We start from the raw sequence: 24,143 nt of genomic DNA, 5'->3' as shown, positions 1-24,143 counted from the left end.
CGCTTTAGTGGATTACAGACATCCTGCACCCCTTGGTACGTAGACAAACATGGAGGTTGTAAATGGCACACTAATTAGACACCCGCTCCCTGCACTGCTGCCGTGAAACAGTATCACCCCCAAAGAAATGGCAACAGCCTCAACAGAAAGAATGGCAAAGTGGCCACCTCTGAGAGAACATGTCAGACCTAACAATTAATTGTCAAAGACTGATTCTCTTACGCTTCTCATCTGAAGAACTGGGACTAGGTGGGAAAAGGTGGGACAGCAAGAAATATTCCACCCAACCATTTAAAATTCTGGCTAGCTGAAATCCCAGGAAAGATCGAAGAATTGCAAATTCTCCAACATGTCAGGATTTATTCCAGGTTGGAATAAGTTTCAGAAAATTTCATTTCTTCAATTTTGCCAAACTAGATAAAGGTTAAGATGGGAGTAGATACTATGCACTTTAATGATTACAGTAATCCCTTATACTTGGTTCAAAAAATAAAGCAGATAATTATATTCTACAGTAAGGATTGTGGGTATATATGATGGCTTATCCTGGCCCAAAATAAGCTTCATACTGTACCTATGTGCTTATAAGTAATTAATAGACCTTTGAATAGCTGATTGGTCTACTAGATGTCTTTCTTTTTAAATGGAGGCAAAGGCATATATGTATGTGTGTGTGTGTGTGTGTGTGTGTGTGTGTGCGAGCGTATATCTATGTATATCTATCTATCTATCTATCTATATATTTCAGCCAAAAAGAAATTTTAAACAGTGGTCACTCAAGTATTGAATTTCCAGTGACTCTTGAATCCAATAAATTTGTTGGCCTATGAAACTGTACACAATTTACAGTGGAGAATATGAGTTTAAGGGCTTTAAGGCTGGTGTAGTAAGGACCTGGAGGACACATGGTTAGTATGTGTAAAAAAAAAAAAAAAAAAAAAAGTTTAAAAAAAATTTCCTGCTGCAGGTTTTAAGTGGAAATTGCTAGCTGTGGTATTGACCTGATTTGTAATATTGACCTAATTATTCTAAATAATGAACTGAATGGACATAAGTTTGGTGAATAGGACTAAAATGCAAAATACTTGGGAGGCAAACTTCTAGTTTCTAAGAAAATGAAAACCTGTTCTGAGGAGAGTTCTGCAGCAAAAATTTTTCTTTTGAAATATTAGAGGGAAAGAGAAAACCCCAACACCAGTATGCACAAGGATAAATTAATATGTATGCAAATGAATGATCCAGGAAAACAGGAAGGGGAAAAAAAGGAGCAAAATGAATTTTAATGAAAATGTGCTTTAAGCATGCCAACAGACAACACGCCACTGAAGACAAACATTAAAAGCAAATCATAGTGTTATGATAAAACAATGGACACATGAATACATTTTCCCTTATTGCTTCTCTTAGCAATTAGTTGAGAGTGCTTAAGTGGCTGGGTGTATCTGAGGTATTTAAATCACGACTGTGAACATGACTACAACATAGGTTGACAACTAGTAACATGACAAGAAACACCCCACTGATTTTCAAAGTGCATGAAGCAACATTTTTTTCAAGTTCATTAACTTGAGTCTCTGTACCATAAATCAAAGAATGAAATGGCTTATATTCAAATACAAATCGATTGTTGCATTTTTTTTTTCCTGGCAAGATACAATTATAAAGTATAAACAATGACAACAACAAAAAAGGTAAAAGATGGCTGAAAAATTTTAGCACTCCTTTGGGTTTTTTTTTTTTTTGGGTTTGAAATATAAAAAGCAGAAAAACTGTAAACTTAATTCCAATTATATAAATTTAACATATATATATATATGGAAACACCACATATATATATATATATATATATATGTATATATATACACATACATATATATATCAATGACATGCATATTATGATTTGGAGCCAGAAAAGACATTCAAGGTTTCCTATTTTCTTAAATCTGAATCAACAGCTTAATATTGATAGTAATGTATTTTTAAGGCAAAGAGACCCAACAATGGTTGTGCACGCTGCCCCCAGAACATATGGAGCTATGTATATATCTATAGGCCCATCAACAGTCACCAGTAAATAGATATGTACATAGAGAGACACAGAAAAAAAAAAAACAAACAAGATGCTATATGACGTTATCCTGACAAAAGAAAAAAAACATGCATCATGAAATGAAAAGACAATCAGACTTTAACAACTTGCAGTGATCATCTAGCAACTCATGTTTCTGATCCCACTAACATCTCCAATCCTGGAAATTAGTATGTTTCTCTCAGCATGAGAGAAGTGATTACATAAAGTCGCTTTTTTAATCTGGAGGGACAAGATCCTAATACGTTTTCTCCCAACTTGTGATCTAAAAAATGCCATTCTAAAATGCTCTCTGGAAAGGGAATAACTAAATGGTGACAAGAACACAGAAATGAAATAAAGCATACAGATATGAAAAACTGCTAAGTTTTGTTATACAGGAAAAGTTCTTATAAATATACTAATGGTCCAGGAAAAGAAAAGCTTATTTCTAAAATCATTATAATGATCCCTTAATTTTAGGCCAGTCAAGTTTACAGTTCAATTTATCATAAAGAACCAACATGGTTTTGATTCCATCGGTTTGAACATTTAAACACAATGATGCCCCAAAGTGAATAATTGAAGAAGGAGGCTTGAAAACCAAGACAGGCGTCCAAGAAAAATATAAGGCAAAAGTCTCTGAGCTACCAATGGCTGCACTCAGAGAGCAGGGGGCTGCCTTCCCTAGGGATGAGAGCTTACTTGAGGAGGCAACAGCATTCAGCACTCACTGCATCATTTGCTGCAGGAAGAAGCTGGATATCTGAATCCAGAATTTAGCTGACTTAAATGAAAACACATTACTCTCTTAAAAAAAAAAAAAAAGTTCTATCCATATTCTGAAATTGACCTGGAGATGAAGTATGGTGGGTGGGAATAATCTCAAGCAGAACTTCTGAGACTATTTACAATTTGAAAATAAAATCATTTTTTGATCACATCCAACTTTCTTGTTTATTTTCATCTTTATCCTTCCTGGAATGTTACATAACTAAGTTTAGTTTCTTTTTTATTTTAGTAGCCAAAATCCCCTTCCCATACACAGTTATCTATCAGCCATTACTAAGTTCTTCTGTATCTAATACCTTCAACCTGGTTAATAAGCTCATTTATAAAGTGGCCCATGTATAGCACAGTACTGCAACCTGTTAGTATAACTGGATGCGTCATACCTGTCAGATTCTAGTTTTCTTCTTCATTATGGTGTAATTTCATTAAATTTCAATTACTCATGTAAGGGATGTTTTAGCTGTAAAAATCTTAATAAAATAAAAAGCTCACAATAAATAGCATAAAATAAATGTCTCTTTAAGGCAACTGAGCATCCATCAGTTAAAAGACTCAAATAAACATGGATTAAATGCAAACATATATAAAACTGAGGCTATTAATTAAATAAAATTCAACAATGTGGATGAAATAGAAGCAAAAAGATCAAACCAGGAGTATTTGGAAAGAGTGGAATTCTTTACAAAAGGTTCTGAGTTTCACAGTCCAGACCAGGGCTGGTCACTGGCTGTCCGTCTGCTATTAAAGTTTTTGTAGTTTTGGTAGGTTTGAGAGCGGTAACTAACCCGTGGAGATCCCTGTTCAGCAGGCAAACCATTTTGGGAAACTTGTTCTCCTTTGGAAGCATCCCTGTTGAATGAAAGAAAACACAGATAGATGATGCATTTAGAAATGACAAAATCCTGTGAATTTATGTGATCATTAAATATTCAGAGCTAGAAGAGGTCTTACATATTATCCAGCTTCAATATCAAACTTTGAGCTGTAAGTGACCTCAGAGGTCCCCTAATTGCAATCCCCACATTTTATGGAAGGGGCAATGAAAATCTAGAAAGGTGACTGAGGCAAGGACAGAATCCACTTTTTCATACTGATTCCCTCTTTTTCTGCATTTTAAAATTTCAGGTTAAAAGTTTTTACATTGTACTTTAAATTGGTTCTGAATAGAGGGCAAAAGTATATAATCCCTGACAATGTTACTCAATGGCTACCCTGGGTAGCTATTCACCAGTTTGATCCATCTGTGTGAAATGGCATAATGATTAAGTCCTTCACCTGGGCACCAAGAGGAGTTGGTGGGCAGTTCCCATCCCAACACTCTGCCATTGGACTTAGGAAAGAATTTGTATTATATGAAGGCACTACTCAGGACTTTAAAACCAAATTTCTCTAAAGACTTAAGAACATGCCTCCAAGTACCAATGGCTAAAACAGAGCTGGCCTAACCTCATTTATACCATCTAAAAAAGTTTTACCAGTAGGCTCAGTGAGAAAAATAAGAGCTGCTTTTCTCAGAGGAGCTAAATCCTGTGCTTACCACTGCTGTGACTCTGTTTCCTCTGAAACTTTCGTTCTGGGCTCTGGAGACGGAGGTTGCCTCTTCCTCTCTTCTTCCTCTTGCTGTCTGCGCACTTCCAGTAATTCCAACTACAGAGCAAATGCAATTGATAAAATATATGTATTTAATAAAAATGAATAATTATAAAAACTCTGGGATCTTATATCTCTTAAGAAAAAAAAAACAAAACACCCAGTTCTGATGACCTTAGAAATTCCTGATATTCCAGTTCCCACCTGTCTTTTCTTAGGAAAAATGGATAATCCTAGGAGAAGAGCAGCTTTCAAAATCACCCCCTCCCCAAAATGACATTTAATTTCATAGGAATTATAGCACAAAAAGAAAATGAGTTATGAAGGAAAAACAGGCCTAACCATGAACTGGTCAAGTTTTACATGAATTTTTTGTGCATTCTGGTACTTTGGTTTATTTGCTAGTGGGGGGGAAAAAGCAGATGCCTAAATCTACTTAAGTAGAAAGTATCACACAGTAACAACTACTCACTTACTTTGTAAAACCTTACAGTGTAATGCAGCATGTTCATGTTATGTTTTAAAAGTTGAGTTTAACCCAAACAATCCATTTAAAACCAAAACCAAACCATTCTTTTGAAGAAGCTTAATCCCAAACCAATCTACTGCATGAGCTATAAAAATGCACTCAAAGATGTTTCTAGATTTCAAAAAAAGTTTTATTTTCAACCTCCATAGGACTGTGAATATAACAGAATGAGAAGGTGTTTCTAAATATGACTGACACCTTGCTTTAGATCTGATGACCAACAGTAATCAAGAAAGTAATGCTAATAATTAAGTCCTATTTCTAAACCTAATCTATTTATATGTGAGGTTTTGTTGGTTAGTTTTGTTTTGTTTTATAAATGATGGAGAAAATCCATAATAAGATAGGATTCAAAGCACTTCTTCTAGTAGTATTTTAATTATATGGATTTGAAATGAAAACAAAACAAAGCAAAACTCTATGGTTTCCAAAATTCTAAACAAAGCTCCCATAAGAAACTTTATCCACAAGAATTGTTTTATCCAGCAATAATCATCAATCTAATCTTCACAAAGAGGAAAAAAAGACAACTCTTCTGGACACCATTATAGAGATTCTTAAGATTTAGAACTAGAAGTAACCATAGTCTCATTTTTATAAATGAGGAAATTAATGAGGAAATTTTATAAAATGAGGAAATTAAAACTAAATAAAAGTAGCCACAAAGACATGACTTTTATTCCTTCTGCTTTACTAACATGTAAAACTCAGTAAGGGGAGCAGCTAGGTGGTACAGTGGATAGAACACAAGTCCTGAAGTCAGGAGGACCCGAGTTCAAATCTGGTCTCAGACACTTAACACTTTCTGGCTGTGTGACTCTGGGCAAGTAACTTAACTCCAACTGCCTCAGGGAAAAACAAAAAGAAAACAAAAACAAAACTCAGTCAAAACCAGTTTAAAAGCAAAAACAAAAATACAATGCAACCTAATGTTAATTTGAATCTTTCTAAGTCAATATGTGACCTATGGGGGTACACATTTCTATTTATGTTTGATACTACTGAGCTATACTATATTGCCCTTACAGATGCCAATTTTTAAGCAGTAATGTTGCTTGAAGAAAATAAAAAAAATCTTTCTAAAAAGTAATAAATAAATGAACCCCCCCCCCCAAAAAAAAACAAAAAAATAAACCAGTAACATATTTTGACTTGTCTGAGGAAAAAGACATGCAAAATCATTCATATACTGCTTTTCTAGCTGACCTGGATCTATTAAGTGTGATGAATATAACCATAATGAGAGGACTAGTGGGTAAAATGCAACTCCTTCTTATACTCAGCCAGACCACTTACTGTTGTCAACCTTTCTAATGCAGAGAATCTCTCATCCCATGTAGCTGCTGACTTTTCGAACGCCTCATGGCGTTTGATGAGTTTCTCCACCTCATCCACACTTTGGCCTATTTCCCGACTGGACAGATATGGTTCTTGTCCCAGCAGCCAGGCCTCAGCCACACTGGCATCCCTTGAGAACTGATGTACCTCCAAAACTGAGCAAAAGAACCAGGAGTTAGAGCTAGGGCGCTTCTGGGGCTGTGAGACCCCCCCTGTAATCTCCTGCTTAATGACAACATGCACCAGTCCCTTCTCTGCACAAAATAGATCGCTTTCCAGCATTACAATTATACCGACAGAAGCTATTTAAAGTACAAGGTCTCCAAAGAGTTAGTACCCACTATTTAGAGAGTGAGTTATGCTAATTTTACTGGGACCAACATTGCTAATTAACATCCTCTTAATTTTATACAGTTTTGGGTATCCTCTTAATTTTATAAAAGTCTGTATAACAGCTTGATTCTTAAATGCTGGTGTCTGTCAAACACTGATCAGTTTAGAAGTCTGAAATGCTCCAACAGGGTTAGGACATAAAAGATATTTTTCAGTGAGAAGATTTCTCAGAAGTTAAGAACTAATTTCATACAAAAAGCAGCCTGAGGGATTCATGGAGGCTGGGCTTAATAGGGTAAGTGGAATCACCAAGACCTTTTCTAATATTAAGCTCTAATAATGATGGAATTTTTATATAAATAGCTTTTTTTTTCCTGTCAAAAATGATACAAATTACCATTTTTCCCACTTTTTATTTATTTATTTATTTTTATTTTGATGCTAAATCATCTCATGAGATGATTCCCCAAAGAATGTATTCCCCAAAGAGCACTTCTGATCACTAAATTATTGACGCTATAAAGAAGTTAGAATCATGCACCCTTTGATGCCAAAACCCAGTGGTCTTTCCCTCTGTTGTACTTCTTAGCTTAATTCTCATTTGCTGCAAAGTAGGGTGCTGTAGTGTATTGGCACTACACACACACACAGCTGCAAATCAGGCTTACGGGTAGAGTTGGGAATATGCTGAAGGAACAAAGTCCTTCAAAAGGCACTTTTATAGATGGTGAAGGAAGAAGGGGGAACAGAATTTTCTCACTCCCAATATCAATTCTTATAGTGTCTTCCATCTTTGAATTTATGCCATTTAGGTCAGGGTGATGAGGAAGGTGGGGAACTGGGCTGAATGTGCCAAAAGGAACAAATATAAATGAGCATTCATACCCTCCATAAGGCATTAGAACAGGATCCTCAAACTTTTTAAATAGGGGGCCAGTTCACAGTCCCTCAGACTGTTGGAGGGCCGGACTATAGTAAAAACAAAAACTTTGTTTTGTGGGCCTTTTATTAAAGAAGTTTCACAGCCCTGGGTGAGGGGGATAAACGTCCTCAGCTGCCGAATCTGGCCAGTGGGCCATACTTTGAGGACTCCTGCATTAGAGTATCACACTTTAGAAAGCACTTTAGAAAGTACATTTTCATATATACATGCATGAAAGTAATTTGAGGGAAAAATACCCACCCAAAAAAAAAAAAAAAAAAAAAAAAAAAAAAGATTGCATTCATTTAAAATGACATATAAGAAAATGTTCTTTACTTAAAAATTAGAGAAAATAAATCCTTACTCAGTCTTAGCCATTCCCATCGGTCTTCCCACTTGTCAATCATTTCTTTTCTCTTTTCAGTCAACTGCAATAACTTTTCCTTGATCTATATGAGAAAAAGCCCCACAACAAATTTGTTATTAGACTATCCATGACATTATCAGCCACTATACTATTCCTCTCCCCATTCCAAGATTAAAAAATAAACAAGTTAACGAAGGTTATAAGATTATTAGGCATAGTAATAAAAGGAACCTTTTTTTAAAAAAATACAATTTTGTTTTCAGCTCCAAATTTTCTCCCTCCCACCAACCCCTTGAGAAAGCAGGAACAACAAAAAACATTACAAATGTGTAGTTAAGCAAAACAATCTAGCATTACTCATATCCAAAAAGAAATACATTTTAAAAAGGAATTCTTTTAGCTGTATAGCAGTACTGAAAATCTTGACTCATCCTCTCTTATTTACTAGGGAATACAGGGCCATTACTCCCCTCCACAAATCCAACAGATACATAGGAGAAAAGAAAGGACAAAGGGAGAATAGAACACCAGCAGATACCTTTAAAATGCAAATGCTCTAGAAAAGGCATATGTTAAAAGCTTATTTTAAAAACATAATAATAAATCAATATCCTTTCAAGGATTCACTACTGAGAGATGAGATTCACTTTAGGGAACAGGAAGTTGTGATGGCAAATAACTGAATGAAAAGGTACTTATTTGTCACTGATAATGTACAAAACATTGGTCTAACAGAGAAGACAATTCTCTAAGATATTATAGCTGCAAGACTGACAGAAAGAGTCCATGATTCTCAGGGTACTGTGCAGAACAAAGGGTCATGCATCTTTTATGCCATTTCCACCGATAAAAATTATATCAGTTACCGATGCTGATGCCATTTGACAGTGCCAAGGGGTTTAGTAGCAAGAACATTGTTGTTGGAGCCTTCAATATTTAGAGCTATAGCAGCCACAGAAACAGCTGCCAGGTCTTATCTCTATGGGTATTACTCCCCAGGATGATGGCAGAAAAAGTAAGGCTGGAAAGAAGGGGTATGGGGAGAAAATGCTCTTCTCAAGGCTCTTAGGATTACATGCTTATTGGTAAAAGGAGTCAAGCAGTAGATGTTAAGGGGAGCAAGGTGATCTCTTCTTCCATAGTAACTGCTCCCCTCAATAACCACTGAGGGAAATAAGCTGGTAGCAAGAGTGATGATCCAGATGGGCACTATTATTTCCGAGACTCTGGGTTTGGGGTTCTGAGACCTATCTATGCAGGTCAGTTAAGAGGGTGGTGGTTTAATTCACCTGGCACAATCTGTCTCCTGTCTTTCAACTCAGAGTGTCTCAATGCTTCAGTTAGACGGTCTTAGCTACCTCACAGATGTAGTATGGAAATCAGAATCTCTTCTCCTTCACCACTGTGCTTGGGACTACCACTTGCCAACAGGTCAAAATCTTTAATGATATGGATGCTCTCCACTCCATATTTTAGTTGTCAACAAACAGTTTTGGACCATTTATATATTCATTTTTATATAAATTATCTGGATTGACTTTTAAGAGTCATTAGACAGGGGCAGCTAGATGGCACAGTGGATGGAGCAGCAGCCCTGAAGTCAGGAGGGACCTGAGTTAAAATCTGGCCTTAGACACTAAACACTTCCTAGCTGTGTGTCCCTGGACAAGTCACTTAACCCCAAATGCCTCAGCCAAAAAAAAAAAAGAAAAAAAGCCATTGGACATCACAAAGTAGGAGAATTACAGCTTTAAATATTCTTCCTCAAAAAACAGATTAGTGAGCACCTATTTTTGATGTCCCCAACATGATAAGACCACTTAGAACAGGGCTAGAGGTGAGAGGAAGGTCAAGTTGATGTGGCTTCCTTACCCTTTCTAAGATAATCTATGAAGATATACTGGTATAGTTTTATTAATAAATACCTATGTTCAAGAATCAGAAATTTAGATTTGAAAAAGGCCTTAGAAATGGAATCCCAAACCTTCATTTCACTGAGGAGGAAACTGAGGGCCAGATAACTTAAATGACTTACCTGACATTAGAGAATTTTGCTAGCATCTGGGCTAAAATCTTCAGATTCTAAATTCAGAACTCTTTCTCCACTACAACATGTTCTTGCCCAAAATACTGATTAGGGATGGAGTTTGCTTTTTAAAGCCTAAGGAATCAAGTAACTCTTAAGTTCTACTTTTAGCTGCAATAACAGTAGAAATCAGCAACAGTTATGTATCTTCCCAGATCTCTCCTACCTCACATTTTTCTAGGCTAAAGTAAGAATATTAACCATACCTCCTCTGATGCATAGTGTTTCCTTGCCAATAGAGATTTCCCAAGCTCGATGCAAGTAGTGAAGCTGTCATTGCGGGCATCAATTTCTGCTTTGATACCCTGATGGTTATTCATTAATAATTCAACTGATGACACGTCCCTAAAATGTCAAACAATAAATATATTAGTTCATACTTAAAGAATGGATATTTTTAAAAGGTTAACCAGTTTTTAAAAGGCAAAATTTTTCACTGCCTAATAAATTTTTCCAGATTTAAGTCTCAACTTCCCATTTTATTGTCTAGATATACCGGCTGATTTGTGGTTCCTGACATAGAATGCTCTATCTCCTATTTCTATGCCTTAGTACTAGCTTTTCACCATGTCTGCCATGCTCTTCCCTCCTCAGCTCTTCAGAGTCTCTGGCTTCCTTCAAAACAGCTCAACCACCATCTCTTGGAGATCTTTCCTTTGAAGGCTTCCTTATATCTATTTCATACATCTCAATCTATTTTGTAGGAATTGAGGATCACCCAAGTACAAGTCAATTCAAGTCATATTTTGTTCTCAATCCAAATTACACTGTACTCGGTCAATAAACATTAATATGTGACCAGCCTCTGCTAAACACTGGGGATACAAAGGTTAAAGGTTAAGAGCTGCCCATGAAACATAGAGAATTAGAGTTTTAATATGCTCTCTCTTAGAAAATAGATGGGTGGGCATCTATTTTTGATGTCCCCAAAGTCATAGGATCACTTAAATCAAGGCTAGAGGTGAAGAAGAAGGTGCCTTTTCTAAGAAAATCCTTGAGGATGTGCTGACATATTCTTACCTTTTGTTGGAGGGCCCATGTCAATCAGAATATTTTCTAAATTCCATAACTACAGATAACTTTCTTTTAATAACATTTCTTGCCTCTATCTTCAGTGGTGGAAAGAAAGGGCCAAAGGTAATGAATGACAGGTACTGTGGTGGGGGTGGCAGAGGAAATCAAAGCATCCTCTTGTATAACTGAACAACCTCTGTTCATTTCTGCTCACAGCAAATCCAAAGGGTTACAGAAGAAACACATATCCAAGGATACAAAAAGGGTAGATATTGGGAACAATTGAGTTAAGCAGGTAAATAATAGCACTACTGGCCAGCACCAGAAAAAAAAATAGTACTACTGGCCAGCAGAGTGAGTTAACACAGAGATAGAATTAGAATAACTTTGCTCCAGCAGTTTATTCAGCTATGAACTCCTTCCAATATCTGCCTTTTCCCACTCCGGTTACCCAGTCCTGTTATTGGCAGAAAGCAACACACAGATGGATACAAGTGATTGTGTGTGTGTGTGTGTGTGTGTGTGTGCCCACGCGTGCAATTAGCTTGGCTCAGAACCACTCCCTTCCCCTCTCACTGATAAGAGAATGGGGGGAGGTCCAGAAGAGATCAGATCCAAACTCCTTTACATAATTACCTTGGCTTTTCCTGAGCTTCAATCTGCCGAATTACATCTTCCATCCAAAGCATGAGGTCACGCACCATGCTGAAGAAACGGAACTTGTCTCCTGTATCAACCAGCCTCACCCTGCGTCCTTCGCAAGCATCCAAGAGAGCTTTCCAGGCTTCTAAGACCTCATTCTCCCTCTTCTGAATGTCATCGGCCTTGTCTCCAGCATAGGCCGCCTGAAGACGGGCAGCGTCCTCTTGGAGCTGCCGTACCTAGAATTTCACATAGAAAGTCAAGATTTTACTCAGGGCTTGGGTCACCATGGCCCTTTTCTTTTTCTCTTCTCCTTAATTCATTAAAGATTAACATTTGAGTGTACACAAAGTACATAGCCTTGTGTACAGAGAAGGATTCAAGAAATATAAGTGGTCCCTATGCTTGAGGAACTTGACATTTAGTTGGGAATATAATATAAGACAGTTAATCTCTAAGAATCTACCTCCCCCAAAAGTGGTGTGAGGTTATAAGAGCCTTGGCTAAGGTTAAAGTAAGGAATACAATGGACAGGAGAGATGAAAGCAAGAATGTGAGGAAATGGCAGAATGACTGTGACAAGGCATCTTTGATATTTAGAGATTCTCCAGCAATCTTTGTTAATTTTAAGGCTGAGATTTATCTCATTTTAGGGAACACATACATAATTGAAATTTTGGCTATTATAATTATTATGGTATGGATTTCATTAAGCATAGTCTATAAATTAAAATTTAAATTCTTTTTAAGTATATACTTGGGCCACAGGAGACAATACAAATCTTTAGGATAAACATTTTCTTGTGTAATTTTGTATACTTTCATAATTTTTATCATTTCTACAGAAAACCCTTGCAATAATTAGCTACCTGGTTTAGGTATGATAACCCATTCATCCTAAACTTTTAGTCGATTTACTGTGCACTGTTTTTATAGAAGAGAACAGATCTACAAAGCAACAATATGTAAATAGTTGAGGACCTAATTGGTGACAATAACTTCCATAACTAATTCTGTGATAGTTAATTTCTTCATAGTCCATTATGTATAATGGGAAATAATATTTTTCTTTTTCCTGTTAAGTTATAAGCTTTTAATTAATATATATCTAATATATAATACTAATACAGGGGGTGGGGAAGACCTGTCTGTTAATAATTTTTAAGTTATTATTTGACATCCCAAATTTTGGCATCCTGAAAGCTTTTAGGAATTTCTTCTATTAAAAACCAGATTTCCAGTGAAAGTTTTTCAAAAGGGCTTAAAAAAAAAAAACACCCTTCAGGATTTGAAGCTATTTTAGTCTTAAAGGCAGTATTTGAATGTTTCCATTTTTCCTGGAGCATTTCCAAGTTTATTTTAGAGAACATTTACTAAATGTTAATTTATGGGCTAGGTGCTATGAGGTTACAAAGAAGAACAAGCCATGATTTGTGTCCTCAAAAAGGGGGAGAAAAGACACAAAGACAAAACTATAATACAAGGAAAAGGAAAACCTTTGCCTCCTTTATAAGAGGAGAGTACCAGTGGGACATATCCCTAAGAAGTACTCACCTCAAAGTCTGTTCCCTTGGCCTTACTACAGTTATTCCCTGAACTGGTCTAGGTAGGAATCATAGGTTGTTGATTTGAATGTTATTTCTCTTGGTTCCTCTCCCCTCATCTAGTAGATATCATTTCTTAGCAAAAATAATGTGATATGGACAATTTCATGAAAAGGACCTCTGCTGTCATCCCCCATAAAAGAGAGGTACTCGATTTGCCCTTCCAAAAATGAACAAAACTTCAATAAATCAACATCAACAACCTACCAAAAAAAAAAAAAACCCAGATGTCTTTCTTAGCATAAGGAGATTTAAAGGACGGTTCCCCCCAAAAAATATAAGACAAAACATGTAGCTATTAGAAGTAAAGCTAATTGAATAAATCCATCAATTCTCAAATTCTTAATTTACATACGACCATTATTCCATTTAAAAAAAATAACAAAAAGAATTGTTAAAAGTTCAAGGAGAAAAAGACCCATTAAGAGCTATTAAGGAAGCAATTCTTCTGAAACATGAGTCCTATTATTTTTCTTTTGGAATTTCTATAAAAATTCCATTTAGCACAGTGTGTAAATGAAAATTCAAACTCTTCTCAGATATATGGATCAAATATACTTGGCCCATAGAAGGCAATGCTATTAAGTCAGTCTGGTTTGAAAAGGTTTTCCTTACAGATGTGACACAATTATGAATGTTGCTTGTGATGAAGTTTGAGGGCAAATGTTTTTATGTATGATTTGTGTGAATAGGGAATTCCATAAATTATAAAACAATAAATTCTCATTCTTATTCTCTGTCTCTCTCACACACATACAACTAAAGGGACAAAGTATGAAGGGGTGGGAAGAGACCCAGAAATTCATAGCAACTCCTATTTAACCAATTCTTTTTCAAATTTTTTAACTTGTCTTGGAACGGCCACTAGGTGGCCCAAGACAGGTCACTAGAAAGACTAGAAGCACCCACCTGAGTGCCTAGAGCCTGGATGTCATGTTCAAACGTTGTATGCATTCTCTGTAATGTCTCTACTGTGTTCTGGTCTCTTCCAAGTTCCTCAGGCAGCTTCTTGTGTTTGTCCTGTATACGTCCGAAGATCTCCTTAGCATCATGGTAAAATTTGTGCAGTTCATAAGAAGCGGCAAGAATCTGTGTTCTTGTGTCAATGAGCTCAAGGAGGTCAGCCCAGGCCTCATTGAGACCATCTTTCCATTCGGCAATCGTGGCAGCATCAGAATGTCCGGAGTTGATGAGGTCATCTGCCATGTGATTAACTGTGTCCACACGTTCCTGCCCAATGTTTCCAGTATCTCGTGCAAATTCTCGGAATCGCTCTTGTAACATCTGAAATGTTAATAAGTGCATAGAAAAGTCAATGGTGTCATTGTTACCAATTTTATTTTTGAATAGCAGGAATTCCCCTCCCCAAAAATGAATCAAATATCTATCATTCCTCCTTACCCTATCAGTATATTTATATTTATTTAATTTTTAATTTATATTTATCAGCTCATTTGATTAACAAATGGTGAAGGTGACTAAGATTGCACAGTGGGATAAAAAGTAGAACCGAGATTAGAACCCATGGCCTTTTTATTTCAACTCATTAGATTCTAGAAAAGCAAGTCACTTTCTTCAGGCATTATGGAGTACCATAATCAACCAACTTACTGTGACATGTTCGTAATCCTGGCCCAGCTCATGGGATCCTGCCACCACTTCCCTTTCAGCAATCCACTGCTCCAAATCATCCACCTCTCGGTTAAGCTGGAAAAGCCTGTGTCTCTCATCTAGTTTTCCTCTTCTCTCTTCAGCAAGGTCCTTCAGACCTGCATACAGCTTATCTACTTTGGACTGTCGCATACTGATGCGTTCACTGGAAGATAAAAGGAAAGAGAAGTGAGACATAAATTATATGCAGGAGGAAATAAAAGAGGGAGATGCAGCATGAACAAATCTGATGAGAAGAAGGAAAGTAGGAGAAAAAAGTGAAGTAGCCTTACATTATATTCTAATCCCAAGCAATAAAAACATTAAATAACAAATAATAACAGTGAAAATATAACCAGCTCAAAAGTCATTCAGGTAGAAGATCATACTTTGTCTCTAGACTGAGGGATGGGAAAAAGATAAAATCCATTATACTCTTGCTATTCAAAGTCAGGATTTTCCTTCAACACTGGGAGTTGATAAAAAAATCAGTGATAAAGTTTTTCCATTCCTTTCGTGACCAAAGGAAACATAAAATAATTTGAGAGCAACACATTTTATTTACTCCTCTGTAATGTGTTCTATTCATTCATTCAACAGCCTTTTCCCATAAACTTAATTTGATGTGTGAAAGGGTTGAGATCAAGATTATTCTAATTGGCACTGCTTCAAGTGGTACCCTTCTTCATATGACCCCTAATTTTCCTTCCCTGGAATCTTGGGGATTCTCAATCCTTGAGGTCAGAAACTGTCATTTGATGCTTATTGTATCCTCAGCACTTATTATATTTTAGTGTGGCATAAAAGCTTAATTATTACTAACTTTCATTGATTTAATGTGTAATAGCAGTATAGAAGGTGTCAGTTTTGCATTTGATTCAATTTTGGTTTTTTGCTATGTATTATTTTTTAATTATACAAATGACAGAAATTCTCCATATACTCTTTCACAAGATATTTTAAAATATCTTTAGTTCTATGTATTGTTTTGGTGACTTACCATACCATTTTTTATTTCAATTTAGCTTTTTAATTATATATGTATAATCTGTATTGAACTGTTTGCCTTTTTAATCAGGGAGGATAGGGAGGGAAGAGAGAAAATTTGGAACTCAAAGTTTAAAAATGAATGTTAAAAATTATTTTTACATATAACTGAGAAAAATAAAATACTAAATACAGTACTTGACACAAAAGTGCTTAATAAATTAATTTATTAATTATAAAAAAGCTAGATACATAGACAGTAGACAAGGATAAGAAATGTTTGGTTTTTCCATATTTCCCTGGGCATTATAGTCTCAGCATTCCTAGGTACTCTTTGTCATAAAGATTGGAAAAATCTAGTCTTGGAAAATTAAAATGCAATCTATTGTCTGTTACAGAATGACAATTACATGGGAAGTTGAAAGTTACTATTAATCATCCCCATGTTACAGATGTAGAAACTGAAGTTTACAGAATCTAAGTGATTTGTTGACAGTCTTACCACTACTGAATAGTGGATTAGGATTTAAAACCAGATCAGTACTCCTTCCACAACACTATGCTTTCTCCCTATTTATATGAATATTCCTAAACACATCAGAATATTCTTTTTTCTTTAAGACACATACATCCTTGATGATGGCTAGAGGGTCTGGGGCAGCAGAGAGTTATTCCAATTACAAGAGCAGGTAATACCTGGTAAGAAGGGTGAAATAAAAACACCTTACCTCAAGCTAACCCTCTGACATTCAAACTTAACTGTTTTATTTATCAACCAACCCAGAGCAAACTATTATGACAGAAACCCAGATACAAAATGGTATTTACCTCTCTGGGTGATTGTCAGCTACAAGAGCTCGGCTGGTCTTAGAGAGCTGATGCACTGTTTCAGCATAATCTTCTACTGCTTGTTCCAAAATCTGGTGCTTCTTCAGCATGGAAACGGCGCTCTGTTCATCCTGTAAAAAGAAGGAAGAAGCATTCACAATCATGCACCATCACTCTCCACGGTTATCACTAAGAGGGATTAGCATCCTGCACTGATCAAACATGATAAAGCATATAACAGGCACTAAATAAATGCTTATTCCCTTCCCCTTCCCCATACCCTATAAGAGAAAAGGATCTAGTGATAGCATTTGTGATTAAAAACACAGAAATAGTTAAAGAGAACTAAAAGAGAAAGAGCTTTCCTAGGAGATAACCTTCAATTTATTCTACATGTACTTCTTTATACATAATTGTTTGCATGATGTCTCTCCCATTAGAATAAGCTCCTTAACAGAAGGAACTGTTCTCTGCCTTTCTTTTTATCCTCAGTGTTTATACCTGGTACATGGTAGGTGATTAATAAATACTAGCCAAATAAGTGACTGCCTTAAATGAGCATCTTAATACACAAAGGTTAAAAATCATCTTGTAGATAACTTTTGTAGGGCCATCTTGTAAGGGCAGCTAGATGGCACAGCAGATTAGAGCATCAGCCCTGAAGACGGGAGGACCCGAATTCAAATCTGACTTCAGACACAACACTTCCTAGCTGAGTGACCCTGGGCAAGTCATTTAACCCCAACTGCCTGGGGGTGGGGTGGAATCATTTCATAAATGGAATGCAATTATCTTAGAAATTAGAAGGGGACAAAACAATTCTTTGGCAAAATTCTACTAAAAAAAAAAGGAATTTTGACAAAGCAGATTTGATTTGTCAGAGAACAAAATTCTTTTTTTTTAATAGGCAGAGATATCAATCAACCACATATACTATACTATGTCAGAAGTCTTAAGGTTGTCATAGAAACCCATTTCAATAAAAATTAAGTGCTTACTGCATGCAGCGCTAAGCACTAAGAATACAAATATGGAAAGAACAAAGCCTTTCCACTTGGGGACCTTAAAATGTAACAAGCTACAAGAGTAGCATTTTATAGATAAGCAAAGGGAAGTATGAGGATTGAGAGGAAGACTTCTTAAGGGCCAGCAGCACTATGACCATCTCCAAATCAACAACGCCCCTCCCCAGCCCCAATTCTTTTCACCTTGGCTTTCTCTTCTGACATCATATAGAGTTCCTGTTCGCTCATCCAGGCTTCAGCCTCTGCAGCATCGAAGTAATACTGCTGGGCTTTGTGGGATTCTTCCAGCCTTCTGTGGCGTTTCTCCGTCTCTTCAATGAGAAGGCTCCATAGCTGCCTTAAGTCTGTTAGCCTCTGCCTAATTGCTTCGGCATTAAGGCTACTACTGTCAGTGAGAATGTTTTGGCTCCTCTCAAAAATGTCATCGATGCGAGGCTGGTGTCCCTGGATTTCCTTCTGGAGGGTCTGTGTGGGAGAGGAGAACATGCATCAGGGGCTCAATAAATTGCAACCGTATGGCAATTATTCCAAACGCTTTGGGGGAAAAGGAAACCACAGTCCTTCAAAGCCTCCTTACATGTAAGTGTTGCTTTGTAATTTAAAATAATTATTTAACAAATATGGCTGGATTGAACAGAAACAGTTACCTGATTTTTCTTTATTAACAGCTGTACAGTCTGGAGGTTATGGCCATGATCCGTGGAAGTTGCTATGGGCATTCTCTCACCAACCCACAACTAGAAAGAATTGCAAACAGAAGTCAGACATAGAATCTTAGGACTTTTCCCAGAAGAGATGTTGAGGCAGATAAGTAGGAAGTGTTTTATAAGCCAATCTAGGAACTTATATTGACTTAGAAACCCATCAGGGAAAGCTATCTATCTCAGAAATGCATTCTTTGGGAAAGAAGAATAACATCATATTCATTTAGGGTCGAAATAATTTCTTGGACTGTTTCCTGGGAGTATGAAAATCCCGCTGGATCTTCATCAATTATGGCAGCTCTATACTCTAGGAAGCAACCTATATAGATAACACAATCAGGATATACTAGAAGAAACCATCAAAAGTCCAAGTTCAACCAAATGCAAAGGACAAATGTTTTTGGACAACTTGGGAAGATCTCAATAAAATGACACTTCAGAGTCAAGATCTCAACTTACAATCTCATCCTCCACATCCCTGTTAAACTGATGGATCTCCTTGGAGGCTAGCAGATTACTCTTCCTCTCATTCAGGGGCTCTAGCAATTCCATAAATTTCGTTTGCACGATAAGACGTTTACTATCAACTTCATCTGTACTCTTTCCTTCCTGACTTAAAGCTTGGGCCTGGCTCTGGAGCTCCTCAATCTCCTTCTTCCGCACATCCATTTGATTCTCAAGTATCTGATGAAAGAAAACAGCAAAAAAAAACTTCAGTTCATGTAAAACAGAGGCAGGTGGCAGCTATTTATAAAGCCAAGAAATATAAGAGCAAAGGAAATTATGAATTTATGTCATGGTTATTGCAACATCTGGTTTTGGTGATTGCCTATCAAATTACGAATTAGAACATCACTGTACCAGCTGATAGTTTTAGCTCTACTTTGCATTTTAAACTAGGGTTTAGAAATTGGGCAACAGTTTCAAATTTTCATGTTGGCTAGTATCTACTTAGCTCAGTGCAAATGAAACAGGAACAGTATAGGGGTTAGCCACATAAATAAGATTTAACTTCATTTTATTTGTTCACAAAGCAGTGGTCAATTCCAGAAACTAATTTCACTTGAAATGTATTCTTTCCTTCTTTTAATGCAAGAAAAGTAAGTCCTATTGTCTATTACTTCACCATTTTATGATCAGAAAAACAAACTATTGCTATTATATCCTTGCTCCTAGAGAGGAAATGGCTAATTATATCTTTATCAGAAGATAATCAATAGTCAAACATTTGGGCTAACAAACCAAACTAGTAAAAACTGAAACCAGTAATAACCCTTTCTTTCCTCCCCCCTTAAAGGTTTATCCTGATGTTTACCCATAGTTACTTTATTTAGATAAAAATTTTAGCTGGTAAACCTTTCAGAAAATAGATTTGTATTTAGCCAAAGGGAGGGAAACATGAGTTTAGAGCACATATGGTAACATAAAATAAATGATAAATGTACACACAAAGGATGGTGCAAAAACAAAATCGGTCCTATTAATGCAATACATTCACTGAACTAACACATGGATATCTTGAAAACTGAGGAGCACAGCATGGAAGAAACAACTTTCCTGGGAGGATGTCCAAGTTTTGGGAATATGACAGATATTTGCCCATAAAAAATTTATCTTTCTCACAGCACCACATATCCTCAGAAAATCTAATACACATTAAGGATCAGGTCATCACACTGCATATTGCACATGGTTCTCTGACTTTGGAATAAGCTTTTCATGAACAGTGAGAGCTCTGTACAGAATGCCTTTTGAAAAACTGAAGATAGTCCAAGAAGCAGTCATAGGATTTATAGCTGCAAGGGTCCTTCAAGAACATTCAGTACAACGTGGGGCCCATGGAGGTTTAGTAATTTGCCTTACATCACATGAGGAACACGCTTCTAGCTCTGTTTCCTACCTGCCACATATGACTTTGGACAAATCATTCAACTTGTCTGGACCTTGACTGCCTCAAGTGGGAGGGGGAAAAGATGCTGGGATTAAATGATTAGGGTTCCTATCATACTAAAGGTCCCTTCTGGCTTAAAATTCTATGACTTATTCTGGGAATTTGTGGTCATTTTGGAGGTTTCTGGAAATAGGAATGGCCAACAGGCAGACTAAAATAAAAAACACTTGCTGAGTTTGCTATTCATTTGATTAAGTGCTCTGGTGACTTAATTAATGCGTCTGAAGTCTAAACAAGAGTAATTCTACTTGTCCTTGTTTCAATCATATGTTCAAGACTTATTAGATTTTTTCTTTTAATATTTTAACATTTCTCATAGATAAGTGTCATTTAAAAAGAAACTACATGAGAAAGTATGAAAAGATTATTAATTTCTTTCATCTTAAATACTTCCCAATGTTTTGTAAAATTAATGTTTTAATTTTACCTCTTTTAGGTACTTCTTAGTTCTACCTCGTGCTTTAACTGAGGGGTAGCTGTGGGATGGTGCAGTAGTTTAGAGCACTGGACTTGGACTTGGAAAGACTCTCTTGCCAAGTTCAAATTCCCCTCAGACAGTTAAGTAGCTGTGTGACAATGGGCAAATCATTTGAGTGTCTCTCACTCAGTCCCTTACCTGTAAAATGAACTGAGAAGGAAATAGCAAACTACTCCAGTACTTTTACGAAGAAAACCTCCAAAAGGGGTCATGAAGAGTCAGACACAATTTGAAAAGACTCAACAAAAAGTACAACCACTTTTCAACTTAATCAAGTTGCCTTTGGGACTGGTGCTATACATAGTCTATACAAAAAGTGGGCTGAATTACATAACCCCAAAATTTTGTTATAAGAAGAATACATTTCCCCAGTAGCCAAATGGGGACAGAAATACTATTAATCTATCAACCAGAATTCCGATAGGGGAGGGAAAGAGGAATAATGAATCATCAGAATAAAAAAGCAGAATGGGAACTTCTACAAAGGCATGGAACACTAATTTTTTTTTTTTTTTAAATCTTCCCAGTCTAATTTGGAAATGTCTTGCGTTATTGCCACAGCAGGTATCTTATTGTTTGGCTATGAACCCTTGAGCTAAAAGTTAAGATAATAAATGAAGGCAAGGGTGGGAAGTAAAGAATTCCCAGATGGTTAAGTGGTCTTGTGCAGATCATGGCAAAAAAAAGGGGGGGATAAGATGAACTACTGGGCCAAAATTAAATGGAACATCTAATAGCTGAAATGATTCAGATCCTTTAGGTGTGATATACTTTTAAGATATTTTTGGAGTCAGTTTGGCTGACATCATCCACAAACTATAATCACAGTCTTCAACTGGAAACAATCAGCCACTAAAATAAACAACTGATCAGAAGGGTAAATGTAAATGATGAAAATTTCTGGCAATTATGTAATTCATCCAATATATGGGTTTCATTAAAAAAAATTTGTTTGTTTTTTTCCTATAGAGACGACAATTCACAAGATATCCAACTACCAGAAACAAAGAATTGGCTTCACACAGTGAAGTAATAGGCATGAATTATGTGTGTATGATTATGTAATATGTGTGTACACACACCAAGTTCAGGACAAATACTAAAATAATATGCTATATGGCATTTGTTGAATATGCTTTATTGATTTCAAAACACTTCTGCATTTGCGTCCTCTCACAGGTTCAGTTAATTTCTTTGTATGATGTTACAAAATGCTACAGATATATTGATAATTTTGGCAGCAGAATTAAAGGGAAATTTTCTTCAAAGGGATCTTATTATAATTTTATTTTTATTTTTAAATGATGTATTATTAAGCAGGCAATATGCTCTCTCAGAAGTTCAAGTAATAGTGTATATATCATTTAAAGAGTTAGCTTTTGGGGTGCAATAATAGATTTTTTTGTCATCCTCATGAAATCTATGAATTCTCTCGGAAAACTCTCTCTTTGTGTATGTATGCATATAAATATGTGCATATAGCTATACTTCAGTGAAAGTAAAGATGAAAATTATTTCCCCTCCAAATATATGGGACCCCTGAATTCTATAGACCCCGAGTTATAAATCTCTGCTCTAAATGATAATTTAAAAAACACCTTAAAATGTTACACCTGAAATAAAGTCATATGTGAAATGTTTTTTTTTAAAAAGTGAAATTATGCTTTGCTGAAATTCTCATTTCTACTTTTTAAAAAAATATTGCCTCATGAACACGTATTTGTCTTCAAAGATATTATTTTTGAAATCATGTAACCCAGTGTGAAATATGGAAAGATCAAAGTTTCCAAATTGGTATCCTGACTTCTTAATTTTTTTGTTATTAAGGGTTTAATTCCTATTCCATTGAACACCTCATCATGGAATGGGGCTGGCTGACTGAGTTCTCAAAAAACTATGCTAACAGAGTACAGGCTTTGAAAGGCCCTTCCCAAATGGGAAAAGCTTTGAGTATTAGTCCAATAATGGGCTACTTATCTCAGTCTAGCTAAATTCAAAAGGGCTCACTTTTTTTAGGGCAGCAACTCTCAAAAAATAATTGGGGATTGTAATCTATGGTATCCACACTAACAAAATGATTGAGATACTGAAGTCAAATTATCAAGCAACTAACACAGAGATGTCTGGTTTGTATCTATATTCCAGTGTTATAGACTATCCAGGGTGAGGGATCTGTAGATACCCACATCAACGTAACAAATTTTTGAAATAATGAGAGTAAATCACCAAGAAATTAAAATGGGGATGTCTCTTGGTATCCATGCCTTTTGGACCCACTGTGAAATAGAAGCTCTCTAGCTTACCTGTTGCTTTTTGAGCAGAATGTTGACGCTGGTAAGATCTTTGCCATAGTCATCAGATTGAATCTGGCTCTCTAGGCCATTCAGCCATTTGTCCAAATCAGCACAGCTCTGGGTGAAAAGTTCAGCCTTGTTAGCATCAAAGAGCCGCTGGGCCTTGGTCTGGGTAGTGGATTCGAGGACTTCCCACATTTTATGTAAACCTGTGAGTTTCTCCTTCACTACGGCTTCTGTCTCTGGTTTCTCTGCAATGAGCTGCATACCTGCCTAAAAAGCACATGTCACAAAAGATACAAATTAGTCAGTTACTATAAACAGTTTGTTTTATTATATTAACATCAGCAGAAGAATTCACTTTATGTGGTCTTGGCTACAACATTTCCAAATAATCAGGGAAGACAGAGAAAGTAATGTTTAAATTGGTTGGTAGAGAAGCCATGATCAAGGAGAATTTAGCCAATCTTATTCTCAATCACTAAATTTAGGTGGATAAAACACAGTGACTACTCACAAAACACGAAACTAAACAAAAAGAATCATATATTACACACACACACACACACACACACACACACACACAGGACAATAATAAATTCATACTTCAGGTTTAGATTTTACTGATTAAAACACTGGATTAAGAAAACCAAGAATCTATAATAAAAAAGTTGGGCAGAGTAGGGAATAAAGCTTGGCAACACATGCTTAATTTTATTTTTTGTGCATGGAATTTAATATGTCTTCCGCATCCTCAAGATAAAGGATGAATTATTTCAATGTCTACTATACTTCCTTGCACATAAATGGCATACAGTAAATCTTTGTTGAAGTAATAAATAATGGATATGAGGGGGTGGAAGAAAAATGTACAGCATATTAAAGAAAATGTTTGGGGGAAAAAAACAAAAAGTAATACATGCCCAAAAATAGGATTTGTG

The 24,143-nt window shown here is 36.2% G+C and overlaps 1 protein-coding gene across 7 annotated transcripts in view; it reads right to left on the bottom strand.

Annotated features, from left to right (window-relative positions):
* Positions 1-24,143, bottom strand: part of SPTBN1 (spectrin beta, non-erythrocytic 1) — a 265,536-nt gene that overhangs the window by 9,098 nt on the left and 232,295 nt on the right. For 5 of the 7 annotated variants that reach the window (XM_031950476.1, XM_023494963.2, XM_031950475.1 and 2 more), the window contains 13 exons: positions 23,212-23,475; positions 18,939-19,163; positions 18,423-18,512; positions 17,959-18,240; positions 16,751-16,881; positions 14,897-15,101; positions 14,195-14,569; positions 11,676-11,920; positions 10,232-10,370; positions 7,937-8,021; positions 6,276-6,472; positions 4,398-4,507; positions 3,646-3,709 (listed from right to left, as the gene is read on the bottom strand). In XM_031950476.1, coding sequence (XP_031806336.1) covers positions 3,646-3,709; positions 4,398-4,507; positions 6,276-6,472; positions 7,937-8,021; positions 10,232-10,370; positions 11,676-11,920; positions 14,195-14,569; positions 14,897-15,101; positions 16,751-16,881; positions 17,959-18,240; positions 18,423-18,512; positions 18,939-19,163; positions 23,212-23,475 — 2,412 coding nt within the window. Of the gene's footprint in view, positions 1-1,875; positions 2,139-3,558; positions 3,710-4,397; positions 4,508-6,275; positions 6,473-7,936; positions 8,022-10,231; positions 10,371-11,675; positions 11,921-14,194; positions 14,570-14,896; positions 15,102-16,750; positions 16,882-17,958; positions 18,241-18,422; positions 18,513-18,938; positions 19,164-23,211; positions 23,476-24,143 lie in introns of those variants that run through there. The other 2 variants (XM_031950478.1, XM_031950477.1) reach the window with 2 other exon arrangements.

This window comes from Sarcophilus harrisii, chromosome 2, assembly GCF_902635505.1.
Source record: "Sarcophilus harrisii chromosome 2, mSarHar1.11, whole genome shotgun sequence".
Taxonomy (NCBI): Eukaryota; Metazoa; Chordata; class Mammalia; order Dasyuromorphia; family Dasyuridae; genus Sarcophilus; species Sarcophilus harrisii.
Note: the sequence above shows the minus strand (reverse complement) of the source record. Positions and strands in the feature narration are given on the sequence as shown.